Source organism: Syngnathus leptorhynchus, chromosome 8 (genome assembly GCF_054491065.1).
Source record: "Syngnathus leptorhynchus isolate UIUO chromosome 8, UIUO_Slep, whole genome shotgun sequence".
NCBI lineage: Eukaryota > Metazoa > Chordata > Actinopteri > Syngnathiformes > Syngnathidae > Syngnathus > Syngnathus leptorhynchus.
Genome location: NC_141202.1, coordinates 14,164,173 through 14,184,012, shown reverse-complemented (window position 1 = coordinate 14,184,012; position 19,840 = coordinate 14,164,173). Strand labels below are relative to the sequence as shown.

The window sequence follows — 19,840 nt, the reverse complement described above, 5'->3', positions numbered from 1 at the left end:
CAGATGAGACATACATGCCTCTACATTAAACATGAGAGCTTTTATTTCTACAAGAATTACGATGACGTGATGAAATCAATATGTAATAGACGCTTCTTTTCTACTATTTACAGAATGCTGACGCATCTCGATATTACTGGAGCTATGGAAGAGCCACCTCCGTGGCTGGAGCTATGGAAGTCTGGAAGTTCAGCCACATCCGTGGCTGGAGCTATGGAAGTATGGAAGAGCCACCTCCGTGGCTGGATGTATGGAAGTGCCATCTCCGTGGCTGGAGCTATGGAAGTCTGGAAGTGCAGCCACCTCCGTGGCTGGAGCTATGGAAGTATGGAAGAGCCACCTCCGTGGCTGGTGGTATGGAAGTATGGAAGAGCCACCTCCGTGGCTGGATGTATGGCAGTGCCACCTCTGTTAGAGATGTTCCGACTCTAACTTATTGTGCAAGAACCACACGAGACAGTATGCCCTTTTGAACACTTGCACGTGGAGAACTTGTTCGTCATTGTAGATACAACAATGTCCGAACAAATTCTGCAAGTGGAGAATTTGTTCGTTGCTGTAGACACAGCAATGTCCGAACAAAGTCTGCCGTTGCATTCATGCAAGACAGTATTTATTGAGAGAAGAAGGGTGGGGGTGACAATTTACATGTGTGGTGGTCAAGGTGGGGGTGAAACACCTGGCCTCTGATCACATCATAGCGGGGGATGTTTTACGATGTTGAGTAGACAAAACAACTTTGATTGCGTCTTCTACAATTGGTCAATCAGTGCAAAGGATCTTAGCACTTTGTGCTACTACTTTGTTAAGACAGGACAAGCTTAGGTTAATTATTACTGATTACATTCCAAGATAATATGATCAACCCAATCTATTCAACCCTAACATATCCCTCCTGTTTATCATATGATGTTGTCAGGAAAAACAAACAAGAAAAAAAAAAACGAAACAACAAAAACACAGAAACAGCGTATCATTGCGCCCATCACTTGCGAAGCATTTTCGATGGCCAAATCATTAAGTTTCTGTAAAACATGCTCGGCTAAACATCATCTACGCAATCTACGTAGATCAATTTTAGTGTGTGAGTGAAAAACCTGCGGCAAGATGTTATAATGCAGGAAAAGTCTCACACGGTCCCTCTGCCTTAGGCGACCAGAATGTTACCAATAACAACAGTCAAGACAAAAATTGCTCGTGATTGTTCAGCCGTCGGGGGCTTGGCACGCCCACTGTTGGAGGGTGAGCACAATTCTCACCCCCTCTGCAGCACTGCTTCGCCGGGGGAGAACCTGGAAGTGTCTGCCGTGTGGTTGTCGTCTTCAGTGGCCAGGGTAGACTACCTGGCCACCAAGGGGGAAGAGGATTATTCTGCCTCTATTTGAATTGGGGGCGGGGACGCTGTCGATGGTGGATCTGCTTCCTTGCTGGAACCGTCGTGTTGCAGTCATCAAGTCCAGAACCATCCCCAGACAGGATCATGAGAGTCAAAGGTCACAACAGTCCTGCGTCGACGTGCAGAAGAGTTGCGTGCTGTCGTCAGCTGATGATGTTGTATCCTGTAGGTGTGGTCTGTCACCCACACTGGTGCACACACTTGTCCAGTTGGCGGGCAGCATCGGACAACCACTTGAAATGGCTCTCTCATCCTGACACTTAGCAGTGACATCCAAAGCTCCCATCCAGTGTCCTCCTGGAGAGCAGTCGTCGTTGATGCATTTGTGGGTCTTGTTTCCTTGGATGTAACATGTATAGTTCACTTCAGCTGGTCTCTCTGTGTAGGCCACTTGCGGCAACGTTCGTCCTTTAACAGTTGCGTTGACATTAATCCAAAAGAGTTTGATCACAGGTTCTTTTCTGTGAGTCCAATAAAATCCATGTGCATGATTTGGAATGGGTAAGATGGTTTTGGAAATGAGCCTCTCTTAGGTCTCATGTTTCCTTGTGGATTATGTTTTACACAAACAGGACATGCTTTACAAAAAAAATTAAGTAAGCATCTGAACCAAAGGTAGTGAATTGACCTTTTTTTTTTTTTTTAAGTAAGCATCTGAACCAAAGGTAGTGAATTGACCTTTTTCTTTTTTTTTTTTTTTTTTTTTTTTTTTAATTTATACTACCATTCACACTCTCAATCACACAACTTTCAAGCAAACAGCTCGGAAAAACAGACCAAAAAAAGAATCTATGCCCTTCTTCAATTAAGAAAAAGCTCTGTTTTTTTTTTTTTTTTTAGCCTGTTCCTTCCCCTGGGGCGAGAACCCCAGCTGTTTCTTAGCTCGGACAAACCAAAGCCGTATCTCATAGCTCGGATAAACCAAACCGTAAACTTCATAGCTCGGACAAACCAAAGCCGTATCTCATAGCTCGGACAAACCAAAGCCGTATCTCATAGCTCGGACAAACCAAAGCCGTATCTCATAGCTCGGACAAACCAAAGCCGTATCTTTTTTTTTTTTTTTTTCTTTCAACCCCTTTCACAACAACACAATCACACAATTTTTAGGGCTTTAACTTACTTGTCCCCTGGTTCGTTGCACTGCCGGATTCCGTCAATCCACTGTTGTTCGACGAAGGCAGACCTTAGATGCTGGCCCAGCGAAGAATTTACTTGCCAGGTCTTTTCTTTACCAGGTCCTCCTAATGGACGCTGGCTTGTCGACAATGCAGCACGTCGTCCTCCGTCGATCAGCAGTGGGTATGTTGGATCCGGGTCACGGCACCAAAATGTTAGAGATGTTCCGACTCTAACTTATTGTGCAAGAACCACACGAGACAGTATGCCCTTTTGAACACTTGCACGTGGAGAACTTGTTCGTCATTGTAGATACAACAATGTCCGAACAAATTCTGCAAGTGGAGAATTTGTTCGTTGCTGTAGACACAGCAATGTCCGAACAAAGTCTGCCGTTGCATTCATGCAAGACAGTATTTATTGAGAGAAGAAGGGTGGGGGTGACAATTTACATGTGTGGTGGTCAAGGTGGGGGTGAAACACCTGGCCTCTGATCACATCATAGCGGGGGATGTTTTACGATGTTGAGTAGACAAAACAACTTTGATTGCGTCTTCTACAATTGGTCAATCAGTGCAAAGGATCTTAGCTCTTTGTTCTACTACTTTGTTAAGACAGGACAAGCTTAGGTTAATTATTACTGATTACATTCCAACATAATATGATCAACCCAATCTATTCAACCCTAACAACCTTCGTGGCTGGAGCTATGGAAGTATGGAAGAGCCACCACCCTGGCTGGATGTATGGAAGTGCCACCTCCGTGGCTGGAGCTATGGAAGTGTGGAAGTGCCACCTCCGTGGCTGGATCTATGGAAGTACCGGCCAGACACCTCCGTGGCTGGAAGTATGGAAGTGCCACCACCGTGGCTCGAAGATTCACCCAAAGTGCAGAGGCCAGCCGCTCAAACATGCCGGAAAAGAGTTCCAGCCGCTCGGATGCGCTCTGTCAATCTCCCGCCGCGCAGCCACCGGTAACGGGGAAATGTCGCCGCCTTGCGGACACGCCGTTGTAAATGAATGGGCTTTTCGCACTTAGTGCAATTTTCGCCAGCGCCGTGGCTGCAAGTATGGAAGTACCGGACAGCCACCTCCGTGGCTGGAGCTATTGAAGTATGGAAGAGCAACCACCCTGGCTGGAGCTATGGAAGTGCAGCCACCTCCATGGCTGGAGCTATGGAAGTGTGGAAGTGCCACCTCCGTGGCTGGAGCTATGGAGCTATGGAAGTGCCACCTCCGTGGCTGGAAGTCTGGAAGAGCCACCTCCGTGGCTGGAAGTCTGGAAGTATGGAACAGCCACCTCCGTGGCTGGAAGTGTGGAAGTGCCACCTCCGTGGCTGGAGCTATGGAAGTGCTGGAGGTGACCGCTGGTGCTCGGGGCCGGTGAACTCGGCACCCGCCAGAGAGCCTCGGTGACCGCTGTCGCTTGGGGCCGGTGAACTCGGCACTCGCCTCCGGCGGGTGCCTCGGTGACCGTTGTCGCTTGGGGCCGGTGAACTCGGCACCCGCCTTTGGCGGGTGCCTCGGTGTCGGTCGGGGTTGGTGGTGGCCGACGTTGATGGTGGTGGGGCGGGAGGAAGAAGGTTATAGTCCCCAGCCCGCCGCATAGGAAAATTTTAGGTACCAGGAGTGGATTTTTTTTGCACCGGCGGCTAGGGGCCGACGCCTTGGTTTGGTGTCCGGGGAAAGTGCCTGCCGCCCGGCCTGAAGAAAGATTAGGCCCCCAGCCCGCCGCGGAGGAAAATTTTAGGTACCAGGAGTGGATTTTTTTTTGCACCGGCGGCTAGGGGCCGACGCCTTGGTTTGGTGTCCGGGGAAAGTGCCTGCCGCCCAGCCCGGAGAAAGATTAGGCCCCCAGCCCGCCGCGGAGGAAAATTTTAGGTACCAGGAGTGGATTTTTTGGCCCCGGCGGGTAGGGGCTGATGCCCGGTTTGGTGTCCGGGGATGCTGCCTCATCCCCGGACGCGCCCTTTACGCACGCCCGCCATCATTCTACGGAGACTAAGTTCCGCTCCGGGGAGGCTGCCTCCTCCCCTCCGCGGCCCGGGGATGCTGCCTCATCCCCGGACGCGCCGTTTACGTACGCCCGCCGTCATTCTATGGAGACTAAGTTCCGCTCCAGGGTCCGCGGCCCGGGGATGCTGCCAGGGCGAGCCACCACCGTGGTCGCCGACATCCGCTACGCAATCAGTCCGCTTTTCGAGTATTACACTCGCTCGTCAAGTCAAAAAGCCATCTAACGTGAGCATGATCTGCGGACGATCCACCATCTTTGCATTCACGAAATCGGAGTGTGATAAACCGCATTTTAATCATTACGAGACCCCATCTGGCCCTTCGTTACCAAACCACCGACTATGCCCACACCGTACTCGGGGTTAGCGCACCCAGACACAAGCTGGAGCTGCCCCCACGACATACAGTACGGGCCCCTCTACAACCACAGCCGTAGCAAGCACATCCGTACAAGACGACTCACTCCCAGCCGCACCGTCCTCCTCCGATGGCTGCTCCCATCGCAACCCGGCCCACCAATGATCATCGCAGGCCCCCAGCGGGGCCAAAGCGTGATCTACCCGACCAGGGCGACGACAGGATAACACCTCGAAGGGATCCCCAGAGTCATGCGAACAGAGGGGGAACGCCGCGGTCGACTCCCACTCGACCCGCGCACGATCCCCCCGCTAACCGCCTTCACGTCGAATGTGATTTGACGTTGCGCGACGTACTCGCCGACGGTGACCCTTCCGCCCCTGCGCTCCCGATTGATATGCCACCGACGCTCAGACAGGCGTGGCCCCGGGACGGACCCGGGGCCGCAAATTGCGTTTGAAGTGTCGATGATCAATGTGTCCTGCAATGCACATTAGTTCTCGCAGCTAGCTGCGTCCTTCATCGACGCACGAGCCGAGTGATCCACCGCGGAAGGAGTTGCCAAATTCCGATGAAAAAACGGTTTGATCCGGCCGACGGCGACGGGCGCCGCACGTCCGCGTCTTGCGACGCGTCGAGCAGACATTAAACCCCCGACGGTCCGCCGAAGGAGGGCCGTTAGTTAGGTGCCCGCCGCGCTGATTGGGGTAAGTTCCGAGCGGGCGGTGTCGCGATGGGACCGGGCCGACCCTGCCTGGCCGCGTGCCGCCCTAGACCAATGCGATGGCGAGCCAAATTCCGCCGCCGGCTAAGCCGAGCGCGCGCTGACGAGGTTGGGGTGTGGTGGGGGCGGGCGGCGAAGCAAGGCGGACGGTAACGTCGCGAGACGGTGGAAGGGGGGCAGAGGCCGGCCTCTCGACCGTACCTCCCCCGCACGCTAGCCACGCTCGCGGGCCACAACCCGCTCTCCGCAATCGCCCGAACCTTCGTGAGCGAAGCAGGGCGGACGGTAACGTCGCGAGACGGTGGAAGGGGGGCAGAGGCCGGCCTCTTGACCGTACCTCCCCCGCACGCTAGCCACGCTCGCGGCCCACAGCCCGCTCTCCGCAATCGCCCGAACCTTCGTGAGCGGAGCAGGGCGGACGGTAACGTCGCGAGACGGTGGAAGGGGGGCAGAGGCCGGCCTCTTGACCGTACCTCCCCCGCACGCTAGCCACGCTCGCGGGCCACAACCCGCTCTCCGCAATCGCCCGAACCTTTGTGTCTTGGGCGGAAGGCGACGTCGCGAGACGGTGGGAAGGGGGGGAGAGGCCTTACGTCCCCCCGCGCGCTACCCACGCCCGCGGGCCACCTTACCGCTTGCGCCTCAAGCCCGACACCCCTGCCTCCTTCCTTCCTCAGGCGCCCGTCGACCGCCGGCTGCCGCAGGATCGCTTTCGCTCGCTGGGTGATGGCAGGTTGGGGGGCCGGTTCCGACCCCTTCGTCCCTGCGCGTCGGTCGCTCCGGGCGACGGGGGGTGTAGTTCCGCCGCGCGCCCGCACCGGCCGCTCTCTCGGGGCGGCGCGCGTGCGTAAGCTGAACGCCACTTGTCCCTCTAAGAAGTTGCCCGCCGACCGCTCGGGGGCCGCGTAACTATTTAGCATGCCGGAGTCTCGTTCGTTATCGGAATTAACCAGACAAATCGCTACACCAACTAAGAACGCCCATGCACCGCCACCCACGGAATCGAGAAAGAGCTGTCAATCTGTCAATCCTGTCCGTGTCCGGGCCGGGTGAGGTTTCCCGTGTTGAGTCAAATTAAGCCGCAGGCTCCACTCCTGGTGGTGCCCTTCCGTCAATTCCTTTAAGTTTCAGCTTTGCAACAATACTCCCCCCGGAACCCAAAGACTTGGTGGTTTCCCGGGCGCTGCCCGGCGGGTCATGCGGGTCGCGGGTCGGCATTGTTTATGGTCGGAACTACGACGGTATCTGATCGTCTTCGAACCTCCGACTTTCGTTCTTGATTAATGAAAACATTCTTGGCAAATGCTTTCGCCCTGGCTCGTCTTGCGCCGGTCCAAGAATTTCACCTCTAGCGGCGTCCCTCTCAATCATGGCCCCAGTTCAGGAGGGAAAACCCACAAAATAGAACCGGGGTCCTATTCCATCATTCCTAGCTGCGGTATGCAAGGCGGCGCTGGCCTGCTTTGAACACTCTATTTTTTTCAAAGTAAACGCTTCGGGCCCCGGGCGGAACACCCAGTCAAGGGCATCCCGGGGGCGCACCGAGAGGCAGGGGCCGGGACAGACGGGTGCACGCCTCGCGGCGGACCGTCAGCTCGCGTCCCGAGGTCCAACTACAAGCTTTTTAACTGCAGCAACTTTAAGATACGCTATTGGAGCTGGAATTACCGCGGCTGCTGGCACCAGACTTGCCCTCCAATGGGTTCTCGCCCAAGGGTTTTGACTGTGCTCATTCCAATTACAGGGCCTCGAAAGAGTCCTGTATTGTTATTTTTCGTCACTACCTCCCCGTGTCGGGAGTAGGTAATTTGCGCGCCTGCTGCCTTCCTTGGATGTGGTAGCCGTTTCTCAGGCTCCCTCTCCGGAATCGAACCCTGATTCCCCGTTACCCGTTGTCACCATGATAGGCGCAGAAAGTACCATCGAAAGTTGATAGGGCAGACATTCGAATGAGACGTCGCCGCCGCGGAGGGCCGGCGATCGGCTGGAAGTTATCGAGGATCACCAAGGGAGGCCGGAACGGACGCGCGGAGGGCCGCGGCGCGGCGCGGACGCGGCGCGACCCCTGGGCCCTTGCGCCCAGGCACCGCGTGGGTTTTGGGTCTGATTAATGCGCGCGTCCCCGGAGGTCGGCGCCCGTTTGCATGTATTAGCTCTAGAATTGCCACAGTTATCCAAGTAACTATGGAGCGATCAAAGGAACCATAACTGATTTTAATCGCTGTACGGGCCATGTGCACTTAGACTTGCATGGCTTAATCTTTGAGACAAGCATATGCTACTGGCAGGATCAACCAGGTAGATAGAGGAGGGTGGCTGGGGAGCACCTCTCGCTCGCCGGCCCGCCGGAGCGGGGGCTCGTGCGACTGTTTTCCAGACGCCAGCTGCGGTTCACGGGGGCTATAGGTAGTCTGAGTTTGCCGCGGGGTAAGATGGATCGGGCTGGACCCGGCGCGCCGAAGCCGAAGACGCGGAACCTTGAATGCGACCCGTGGGGACCCCTAAACGAGAGGGAGCTGCGCCCGGCCTCGTAGGACACCTCTTCTCCGGGGCTCGTTCACCCCGACGTCGGTGGCCGCCGCCGCCGCCTTGCCACTATCCCGCCGCGCGTTTGGGGCTGGAAGGCCGGCAACTAGTTCGTTTGGCAGAGCGACAAGATCAACTCGGGTTGGTCGGGGGACTCGCGGTGGACAGGGGGGTGCGAATCTGGCAGGGCGGCCCCATCGATTAAGCATTGGTAGGGAGCAGAGGATGACCCGGGCGAAGTGGCCTCGGAGGCGGTTCGAAAGGTGCGAAAGGGGGGGACGGGCGTCTGCCCTCCGGCACAAGCGGGGAACGTTCAGTCACCCAGGCGGGAATCTGCGCCCCGGCCCGAGTCAGACTCGGGCGGTGCGGCTCGCTGAGGCCCTCAACTATTCCCGTAAGCAGGGGTCGGGAGCTCGGCGCTGCGCCGGCAACTTACCCGCGCGAGGCACGCGAGCAGAAGGCCCGGGCGACCTGCGCCCCCGGTCGGCGCGGCCACCCGGTCTCGCCCTGTGCGGCCAGGATGCGGAGTTGGATCGGCGCTGGTTTGGAGCCCTCGGGGAACGAAGGCGGATGGCGGCGAGCGCTCCGCGCCGCGGCTGTCACCCAGACGAGACTCTGCGCCCCGGCCGGGTCAGACCCGGTCGGTGCGGCCCGCTGTGGCCAGCTGCGAGGCGTCGCGCGCGCGGCCTGGCCGGCGCCGACGAAACCGTCGGGGAGGGGGCTGGTGGCAGGCGCGATCGGCACTATTGCTGACGGCCGGGAGGGAAGCTGCGCCCCGGCCGAGTCAGACTCAGCCGTTGCGGCGCCCCCGAGCCCACAGCGCGTAGCGCGGAAGCCATACGCCCCCCCGATGTGGAGCGACAGACGCCCCCGCGACCGCGGTTGGTCGGGAAGGCTTTTCGGATAGAGGTCGGACGGTGTGGACGGCTTCCCGTGGTGCCGCAGCTATCAAGCCGGAGGGTTTGAGAAACGACATTTGGAGCCAGCCCTCACGCTCTTCCTTGGATGGACAACGTTCACAGTTGACACTCGGTCATTTTTCGGACCATGTTTAAGGAGGCGGCAGTTACGCTCCTTCCTTGGATGGACAAAGTTCGCAGTTGACACTTGGTCATTTTTCGGCCTGTGTTTAAGGAGGCGGCTGTCCTCCACTTGCTTGCATGCACCACATTCGTAAACTATACTTTCGTTTCTTCGCAGAGGTCTTCGCGCACCGGGAACGCACGCTCGCGCGGCGGCCGCGGTACCTGAGTGCGACCCGCAGTGGGTAGGAACTGTCCACCCGACGTCGGCAAGCCGAGGCCCATGGGGCCCTACCAAGGCAGGTCATGGGTGCCAGTGGTCAGTTGGGTGAGGGGGTACTCGGAGGCCCGCCGGGAGCAGACGGGCGACCGGGGATGGGGGGCATACGTGGGCGGGCGCCGGGAGAAGACGGCCCGTCCGGGGCGAAACTCGGCCTTTGTTTAAGGAGCCGGCCCTCACGCTCCTTCCTTGGATGGACAAAGTTCGCAGTTGACACTTGGTCAGTTTTCGGCCCGTGTTTAAGGAGGCGGCCGTTACGCTCCTTCCTTGGATGGACAAAGTTCGCAGTTGACACTTGGTCATTTTTCGGCCCGTGTTTAAGGAGGCGGCCGTCCTCCACTTGCTTGCATGCACCACATTCGCAAACTATACTTTTGTTTCTTCGCAGAGGTCTTCGCGCACCGGGAACGCACGCTCGCCGGCGGCCGCAGCGCTGGAGTCCGACCCGCAGTGGGTAGGAACCGTCCACCCGATGTCGGCAAGCCGAGGCCGATGGGGGCCCTACCAAGACGGGTCATTAGTACCAGTCGGTCAGTTGGGTGAGGGGGTACTCGGAGGCCCGCCGGGAGCAGACGGGCGACCGGGGATGGGGGGCGTACGCGGGCGGGCGCCGGGAGAAGACGGCCCGTCCGGGGCGAAACTCGGCCTGTGTTTAAGGAGCCGGTCCTCACGCTCCTTCCTTGGATGGACAAAGTTTGCAGTTGACACTCGGTCATTTTTCGGCCCGTGTTTAAGGAGGCGGCCTTTACGCTCCTTCCTTGGATGGACAAAGTTCGCAGTTGACACTCGGTCATTTTTCGGCCCGTGTTTAAGGAGGCGGCCTTTACGCTCCTTCCTTGGATGGACAAAGTTCGCAGTTGACACTTGGTCATTTTTCGGCCCGTGTTTAAGGAGGCGGCCGTCCTCCACTTGCTTGCATGCACCACATTCGCAAACTATACTTTCGTTTCTTCGCACAGGTCTTCGCGCACCGGGAACACACGCTCGCGCGGCGGCCGCGGCGCTGGAGTGCGACCCGCAGTGGGTAAGAACCGTCTACCTGACGTCGGCAAGCCGAGGCCGATGGGGGCCCTACCAAGACGGGTCATGAGTACCAGTCGGTCAGTTGGGTGAGGGGGTACTCGGAGGCCCGCCGGGAGCAGACGGGCGACCAGGGATGGGGGGCGTACGCGGGCGGGCACGGGGAGAAGACGGCCCGTCCGGGGCGAAACTTGGTCTATGTTTAGGGCGAAACTTGGTCTGTGTTTAGGGCGAAACTTGGTCTGTGTTTAAGGACCCGGCCCTCACGCTCCTTCCTTGGATGGACAACTTTCGCAGTTGACACTCGGTCATTTTTCGGCCCGTGTTTAAGGAGGCGGCCGTTACGCTCCTTCCTTGGATGGACAAAGTTCGCAGTTAACACTTGGTCATTTTTCGGCCCATGTTTAAGGAGGCGGCCGTTACGCTCCTTCCTTGGATGGACAAAGTTCGCAGTTGACACTTGGTCATTTTTCGGCCCGTGTTTAAGGAGGCGGCCGTCCTCCACTTGCTTGCATGCACCACATTCGCAAACTATACTTTCGTTTCTTCGCAGAGGTCTTCGCGCACCGGGAACGCACACTCGCGCGGCGGCCGCGGCGCCTGAGTATGACCCGCAGTGGGCAGGAACCGTCCACCCGACGTCGGCAAGCCGAGGCCGATGGGGGACCTACCAAGACGGGTCATGAGTGCCAGTCGGTCAGTTGGGTGAAGGGGTACTCGATGGCCCGCCGGGAGCAGACGGGAGACCGGGGATGGGGGGCGTACGCGGGCGGGCGCCGGGAGCAGACGGCCTGTCCGGGGCGAAACTCGGCCTGTGTTCAAGGGGCCGGCCCTCATGCTCCTTCCTTGGATGGACAAAGTTCGCAGTTGACACTTGGTCATTTTTCGGCCTGTGTTTAAGGAGGCGGCCGTCCTCCACTTGGTCTGTGTTTAGGGCGAAACTTGGTCTGTGTTTAAGGAGCCGGCCCTCACGCTCCTTCCTTGGATGGACAAAGTTTGCAGTTGACACTCGGTCATTTTTTGGCCCGTGTTTAAGGAGGCGGCCGTTACGCTCCTTCCTTGCATGGACAAAGTTCGCAGTTGACACTTGGTCATTTTTCGGCCTGTGTTTAAGGAGGCGGCCGTCCTCCACTTGCTTGCATGCACCACATTCACAAACTATACTTTCGTTTCTTCGCAGAGGTCTTCGCGCACCGGGAACGCACGCTCGCGCGGCGGCCGCGGCGCCTGAGTGCGACCCGCAGTGGGTAAGAACCGTCCGCCCGACGTCGGCAAGCCGAGGCCGATGGGGGCCCTACCAAGACGGGTCATGAGTGCCAGTCGGTCAGTTGGGTGAGGGGGTACTCGGAGGCCCGCCGGGAGCAGACGGGCGACCGGGGATGGGGGGCATACGCGGGCGGGCGCCGGGAGAAGACGGCCCGTCCGGGGCGAAACTCGGCCTGTGTTTAAGGAGCTGGCCCTCACGCTCCTTCCTTAGATGGACAAAGTTCGCAGTTGACACTCTGTCATTTTTCGGCCCGTGTTTAAGGAGGCTGCCGTTACGCTCCTTCCTTGGATGGACAAAGTTTGCAGTTGACACTCGGTCATTTTTCGGCCCGTGTTTAAGGAGGCGGCCTTTACGCTCCTTCCTTGGATGGACAAAGTTTGCAGTTGACACTTGGTCATTTTTCGGCCCGTGTTTAAGGAGGCGGCCGTCCTCCACTTGGTCTGTGTTTAGGGCCAAACTTGGTCTGTGTTTAAGGAGCCGGCCCTCACGCTCCTTCCTTAGATGGACAAAGTTCGCCGTTGACACTTGGTCATTTTTTGGCCCGTGTTTAAGGAGCCGGCCCTCACGCTCCTTCCTTGGATGGACAAAGTTCGCAGTTGACACTTGGTCATTTTTCGGCCCGTGTTTAAGGAGGCGGCCGTCCTCCACTTGATTTTCTCGCCGAGTTAAGCACGTTTTCTGAAATGTCGCTCTCCGGTCACTCTGGTTAATTTGTCAAAAAAATGTTTTACACGCGTTTTAATTTTTATTGCCGAAATCGCCTTTTCTCGCCGAGTTAAGCACGTTTTCTGAAATGTCGCTCTCCCGTCACTCTGGTTAATTTGTCATAAACAAAAGTGTTGTTGGAGGCTCGAGAGCACCAAGTTGATAATTATACATGAAGAAATGACCACCTTTAACGTTTGGATTATGTTTTACACGCGTTTTAATTTTTATTGCCGAAATCGCCTTTTCTCGCCGAGTTAAGCACGTTTTCTGAAATGTCGCTCTCCCGTCACTCTGGTAATTTGGCATGATAAAAAGTGCTGTTGGAGGCTCGAGAGTACCAAGTTGATCATTATACATGAAGAAATGACCACCTGAAACGTTTGGTTTATGTTTTACACGCGTTTTAATTCTTATTGCCGAAAACGCATTTTCTCGCCGAGTTAAGCAAGTTTTCTGAAATGTCGCTCTCCCGTCACTCTGGTTAATTTGTAATAAAAAATAGGGCTGTTGGGGGCTCGAGAGTATCAACTTGATCATTATACACCAGGGGTGTCAAACGTACGGCCCACCAAGGGGTTCAGTCTGGCCCGGGGGATAAATCTGCATTATTAAAAAAAAAAGAATGAACTTCATTTTCTTTCGAATCTGCAGTTCCTATATTGTCCACTAGGGCGCTGCGGCGGAACTAACAGCAGAGTGAAGCACTGATTGGTTCTATCCCTTTACCCGCTTTTTCTGTTGACGCTGGCACCCTCATCAGCGAAATGTCACTGTCAAAAAAGAGAAAAGTGGACACAGAGTGTCGGATTTTTCAGGAAAAATGGACCTCTTCCTATGTGTTCACGGAGGTGAATGGGAAACTTGTGTGCCTGGTGTGCATGCAGCAAGTTTCGGTGCTTAAGGAATACAATATTAGGCGCCACTATGAAACTCAGCATGGCGAGAAATACAACTGCTTGCACGGAGAAATGAGAAAACAGAAGGTAAATGAAATGTTGGTGAGTCTGAAGAAACAGCAATCTGTTTTCACCCGGAGCCGAGAGGCCAGTGATGCTGCGGTGAAAGCCAGCTATCTAATTGCTAGCCAAATAGCATTAGCATGAAAGCCGTACTGTGAGGGGGAGTTCGTCAAAAACTGCATGCTGAAGGCTGCCGAAATTGTGTGTCCTGAGAAGAGACAAGCTTTTGCCAATATTAGCTTGACGAGAAATACCGTGGCAGACAGGATTTTGGAACTATCGACAGATTTGGACAGCCAACTGAAACGCAAAGTGGAGTCATTTCTGGCATTTTCTGTTGCAAATGATGAGAGTACTGATATTACAGACGTCGCTCAACTGGCCATATTCATTCGTGGAGTTGACGGGACTTTGACTGTCACAGAGGAGTTTCTCGAGTTGGTGCCTATGACCGACACCAGAACAGCTGAGGACATTTTCCGCTCCGTCATTGGAGCGCTGGACAGAGTCGGGGCGGACTGGTCCCGTGCTGTAAGCCTGGCTACTGATGGTGCGCCGTCAATGATCGGGAAAAAGGCAGGTGTGACAAAGTTCAGAGAGAAAGTACAAGCCGCAAATGGAGGGGGTGATTTTTGGACATTTCATTGCATTTTGCATCAGGAGGCATTATGCTGCAAGTCGTTAAAAATGGATCACGTCATGGAGGTGGTTGTCCGAACTGTTAATTTCATCAGAGCCAGAGGTCTCAATCATCGTCAGTTTGACAGCCTTCTCAGGGACTGTAACATTACCCATGGTCTGCCATACCACACTGAGGTAAGATGGTTAAGCAGAGGTGCTGTGCTAAAGCGCTTCTTTGATCTACGTGGGGAAATCGGACAATTCATGGAGAAAAAAGGAAAACCTGTTAAGGAATTTCAGTGCCCACTATGGCTGATGGACCTTGCATTTATGGTTGATATTACAGAGCACTTATAATATTTATTTATTATTTAAGTCTTAAATAAATGTTAAACTGAGTAAAAGTGTTGTTGAAATTGCACATACTTTTCTTAAAAACTTAAGTTGTTCATAATATATTTAGTAAAAGGACAATTCATTTAATATAACAATTTTATCATTTACTTCTTCTCCTTTGCACTAATACAAAGAAAAAAGTGGACTTATTGTTACTTCTATGTAATTTTGCAATGAGTTTACTGGTCTGGCCCCCTTGAGATCAGATTAAGCTGTATGCAGCCCCCAGACCAAAATGAGTTTGACACCCCTGTTATACACGAAGAAACGACCACCTTCAACGTTTGGTTAATGTTTTACACGCGTTTTAATTTTTATTGCCGAAATCCCATTTTCTCGCCGAGTTAAGCACGTTTTCTGAAATGTCGCTCTCCGGTCACTCTGGTTAATTTGTCATAAAAAAAGTGCTGTTGGAGGCTCGAGAGCACCAAGTTGATCATTCTACATGAACAACTGACCACCTTCAACGTTTGGTTTATGTTTTACACGCGTTTTAATTTTTATTGCCGAAATCGCATTTTCTCGCCGAGTTAAGCACGTTTTCTGAAATGTCGCTCTCCGGTCACTCTGGTTAATTTGTCATTAAAAAAAGTGCTGTTGGAGGCTCGAGAGCACCAAGTTGATCATTCTACATGAAGAAATGACCACCTTCAACGTTTGGTTTACGTTTTACACGCGTTTTAATTTTTATTGCCGAAATTGCCTTTTCTCGCCGAGTTAAGCACGTTTTCTGAAATGTCGCTCTCCCGTCACTCTGGTTAATTTGGCATTATAAAAAGGGCTGTTGGAGGCTCGAGAGCACCAAGTTGATCATTCTACATGAAGAAGCCAAGGTGGACGGGTCCTTACAAAGTGGTGGAGCGCACCTCACATGCTGTCTGGTTGGCCGGCAAAGGAGAAACGTGGCATCATCTGTCCCAGTGCGCCCCAGTCAAAGGGTCCTGCAAAGAACCAGATCCGCCATCGACAGCGTCCCCGCCCCCAGTTCAAACAGAGGCAGAATAATCCTCTTCCCCCTAGGTGGCCAGGTAGTCGACCCTGGCCCAATGAAGACAACGACCGCGCAGCAGACATTTTCCAGGTTCTCCCCGGACGGAGCAGACCTGCAAAGGGGGTGAGAATTGTGCTCACCCTCCACCAGTGGGCCAACCCCCCAACGGCTGAAAAATTGCGAGCAATTTTTTTTGTCCTAAACTGTATTGATAATGTTCTGGTCGCCTAAGGCAGAGGGACCGTGTGAGACTTTTCCTGCAGAATAACATCTTGCCGCAGGTTTTTCACTCACACACTAAAATTGGACTGGAATATTGAGGCAAAACCTCCTCTTCACTGAGAATTATTGCTGTCATTGTTTGCTGTTTTTTATCATGTATCACCCTTCACGATCCTACATGTCCCCTATCATTTACCTTTAGTGTTGTTTTTTTGTGCTCTGTTTTTGGTGACCTCTTTCAAGGTCAAAAGGGGGATTGAAGAGGGAGCAACGGCAATGTGGACATGTTCTATCAGGGTGGACAATCTCTATACAATATGATGCTCATATGTACAATTCTTTTATCATTTCATGCAAACATAACTGCTCAATCAGAACACGAATACAACACACACACACACACACACACACACTGGGGGGTGTCGCCCCCCACACTCAGGTACGAACTGGTCATGTGACAAGTTCCCACCCCAGGTATGAAATGGTCATGTGACAAGTTCCCGCCTTTCCGGACAGTATAAGACAAGCTGACCTGGAGACAGAAGTTGTTGTTTCATCTGCTGCTGTGCCTTGTGTATTGACCGCCATTAAACAACCCAAGATCTTGCCAATAAAGAACCAACTCCAAACTCCACACCTTTGCTTTCCTGGCTCAACAACGGACATCCCGCACAACACGCAACAGTACCCAACATCTACAGTAGTTTGTTAACCCCAGGAATGACATCATTTGCTTCCTTGTTGTTGGTTTTGGTGCTTGCAGTATAGCAATTTTTGTCTGAAACAATTGTTCTTCCTCCTGCACTTAAGTTATGTCCTAAATATCTTACTTCTGACCTACATAATTGTAACTTGTTTTGTTCACTTTGTGCCCCAGTTTTGCCAAATGACTGAGTAATTCTATGGTATCTCGTTTGCAACTTTCCTCATCGGGTGAGGCTAACAACACATCATCTACATACACCAAAATTTGGCTTCCTCCCATAGGTTGAAACGTGGACATGTTTGCATTCATTTCTTGCAAATAAATAGTAGGACTTTCGCAATACCCCTGAGGTAATCTGGTGTACGTATAGCTCTATCCCTCATATGTAAATGCAAACCAAAATTGACTTCCTTTATCAATTGGTACAGAAAAAAATTGCATTGGTGATGTCCACTACGGGAAATACTTAGCATCAGGTCTTAATTGATTTAGCAGCGTATGTGGGTCTGGTACACATGGAGCTCCTTGAATGACAGCTTTATTTACCGCCTGCAAATCTTGCACCATCCTCCACCACTTAGCTTGCACTAGCTGCCACCTAAGCCATAGGTGAGGGTAGGAGCATAGATTGACCGGTAAATCGAGAGCTTTGCTTTTTGACTCAGCTCTCTCTTCACCACGACGGATCGGTACAGAGTCCGCATTACTGCTGACGCTGCACCGATCCGCCTGTCGCCTTGCCCTCACTCGTGAATAAGACCCCATAATACTTGAAGTCCTCCACTTGGGGCACGATCTCATCCCCGATCCGGAGAGGGCATTCCCCCCTTTTCCAACCGAGGACCATGGATTCGGATTTGGAGGTGCTGACACTCATCCTGACCGCTCCACACTCGGCTGTGAACTGCTCCAGTGAGAGCTTGAGATCACGGCCTGAAGAAGCCAACAGCACCACATCATCTGCAAAAAGCAGAAACGCAATGCTGAGGTCCCCAAACCGGACCCCTTCAATGCCTCGGCTGCGCCTAGACATTCTGGCCATCAAAATTATTAACAGAATCGGTGACAAAGGACAGCCTTGGCGGAGTCCAACCCTCACTGGGAACGAATCCGACTTACTGCCGGAAATGCAGACCAAAGTCTGGTATCGGTGATACAGGGACCGAACCGCCCTCATCAGTTGGCTTGGCACCCCGTACTCCTGAAGCACCCTCCACAGAACCTCCCGAGGGACACGGTCGAATGTTTTCTCCAAGTCCACAAAACACATGTGGACTGGTTGGTCCCATGCACCCTCGAAGATCCTGCCGAGGGTGTAGAGCTGGTCCACTGTTCCATGGCCAGGACGAAAGCCACACTGCTCCTCCTGAATCAGCGGTTCAACCTCCCGACGGACCCTCCTCTCCACCACCCCTGAATAGACCTTACCAGGGAGGCTGAGGAGTGTGATTCCCCTGTAATTGGAACACATCCTCCGATCCCTCTTCTTAAAGAGGGGAAACACCACCCCAGTCTGCCAATCCAGAGGCACCGACCCCGATGTCCACGCATGCGTGTCAGCCATGACAGCCCCACAACATCCAGAGCCTTTAAGGACTGCGGGCGGATCTCATCCACCCCCAGGGCCCTGCCACCGAGGAGTTTTTTTAACTACCTCAGTGACTTCGACCCCAGAGATTGGAGTGTCCGCCTCAGAGTCTCCAGGCCCTCCTTCCACAATGGAAGGCGTGTCGGTGGAATTGAGGATGTCTTTGAAGTATTCTCCCCACTGACTCACGACGTCCCGAATTGAGGTCAGCAGCACGCCATCTCCACTGTAAACAGTTTTGACTGTGCACTGCTTCCCCCTCCTGAAACGCCGGACCAAAATTTCCTCGAAGCCGTCCGGAAGTCATTCTCCATGGCCTCGCCAAACTCCTCCGACGCCCGGGTTTTTAAATCAGCAACCGACGAAGCCGTGTTCCACTTGGCCATCCGGTACCCGTCAGCTGCCTACGGAGTCCCGCAGGCCAAAACGGCCTGATAGGACTTCTTCAGCTTGACGGCATCCCTTACCGCCGGTGTCCACCAGCGGGTTTGGGGATTCCTGCCACAACAGGCACCAATGACCTTATGGCCACAGCTCCGGTCGGCTGCCTCAACAATGAATGCGCCATGGTCCACTCGGACTCAATGTCCCCTGGGACGTGAGAAAAGCTCTGTCGGAGGTGGGAGTTGAAGCTCTTCCTGACAGGGGATTCTGCTAGAAGTTCCCAGCAGACCCTCACAGAGTGTTTGGGTCTGCCAGGTTGGACCGGCATCTTCCCCCACCATCAGAGCCAACCCACCACCAGGTGGTGATCAGTTGACAGCTCCGCCCCTCTCTTCACCCGAGTGTCCAAAACATGCGGCCGCAAATCCGATGACATGAATACAAAGTCGATCATCAAACCGCGGCCTAGGGTGTCCTGGTGCCAAGTGCACACATGGACACCCTTATGTTTGAACATGGTGTTCATTATAGAAAACCCATGTCAAGCACAGAAGTCCAACAATAGAACACCGCTCGGGTTCAGATTGAGGGGGGGGGGCGTTCTTCCCAATCACGCCCTTCCAGGTCTCACTGTCATTGCCCACGTGAGCATTGAAGTCACCCAGTAGAACGATGGAGTCCCCAGAAGTAGCGCTCTCCAGCATTTCCTCCAGGGACTCCAAGAAGGGTGGGTACTCTGAGCTCCCATTTGGTGCATAGACACAAACAACAGTCAGGATCCGTATCCCCCCACTCGAAGGTGGAGGGAGGCTACCCTCTCGTTCACCGGGGTGAAACCCAATGTCCAGATGCGCAGCCAGGGGGCAATAAGTATGCCCACACCTGCTCGACGCCTCTCACCGTGGGCAACTCCAGAGTGGAAGAGAGTCCAGCCCCTCTCAAGAGGGCTTGTACCAGAGCCCAAACTATGTGTGGATGCAAGTCCGACTATGTCTAGTCTGAACTTTTCTGCCTCACACACCAGCTCGGACTCCTTTCCAATCAAAGAGGTGACATTCCATGTCCCTAGAACCAGCCTCTGCAGCCGTCACCCAGCTCACTTTGCACCCGACCCCTTTGGCCCCTCCCACAGGTGGTAAACCCATGGGAAGGGGGACCCGCGTTTTTTGTTCGGGCTATGCCCGGCCGGGCCCCATGGGCGAAGGCCCGGCCACCAGGCGCTCGTCTTCGAGCCCCACCTCCAGGCTTGGCTCCAGAGGGGGCGCCCCGGTGACCCGCATCCGGGGGAGGAAAAACTGGGTCCATGTATTTTATTCATCATAAGGGGTCTTCTGACCAGTGCTTTGTCTCACCCCTCACCTAGGACCCTTTTGCCATGGGTGATCTTACCAGGGGCATGAAGCCCCAGACAACATGGCTCCTAGGATCATAGGGGCACGCAAACCCCTCCCCCACAATAAGGTGACGACTCACGGCGGGGTTTTGGCAGTCAGGTTCCCACTTTGTTACATGAGAATCTGATTTATTTTGATCTTGGT

The 19,840-nt window shown here is 54.2% G+C and overlaps 1 protein-coding gene, 1 non-coding gene and 1 pseudogene across 2 annotated transcripts; 1 reads left to right on the top strand and 2 right to left on the bottom strand.

Annotated features, from left to right (window-relative positions):
* Positions 1 to 5,292: 5,292 nt before the first annotated feature.
* LOC147053863 (5.8S ribosomal RNA) lies at positions 5,293 to 5,446 on the bottom strand. Its single transcript, XR_015067140.1, has one exon. It is a non-coding gene; the product is annotated as a 5.8S ribosomal RNA (ribosomal RNA).
* Positions 5,447 to 6,763: 1,317 nt separating this feature from the next.
* LOC147053862 (18S ribosomal RNA) lies at positions 6,764 to 7,910 on the bottom strand (annotated as a pseudogene).
* Positions 7,911 to 12,742: 4,832 nt separating this feature from the next.
* On the top strand, positions 12,743 to 16,893 carry LOC147053861 (general transcription factor II-I repeat domain-containing protein 2-like). Its single transcript, XM_085918752.1, has 2 exons — positions 12,743 to 14,210; positions 15,191 to 16,893. The coding sequence occupies exons 1-2, from the start codon at positions 13,575 to 13,577 to the stop codon at positions 15,527 to 15,529; spliced, it is 975 nt and encodes a 324-aa protein (XP_085774878.1). The 5' UTR covers positions 12,743 to 13,574; the 3' UTR covers positions 15,530 to 16,893.
* Positions 16,894 to 19,840: the final 2,947 nt, after the last annotated feature.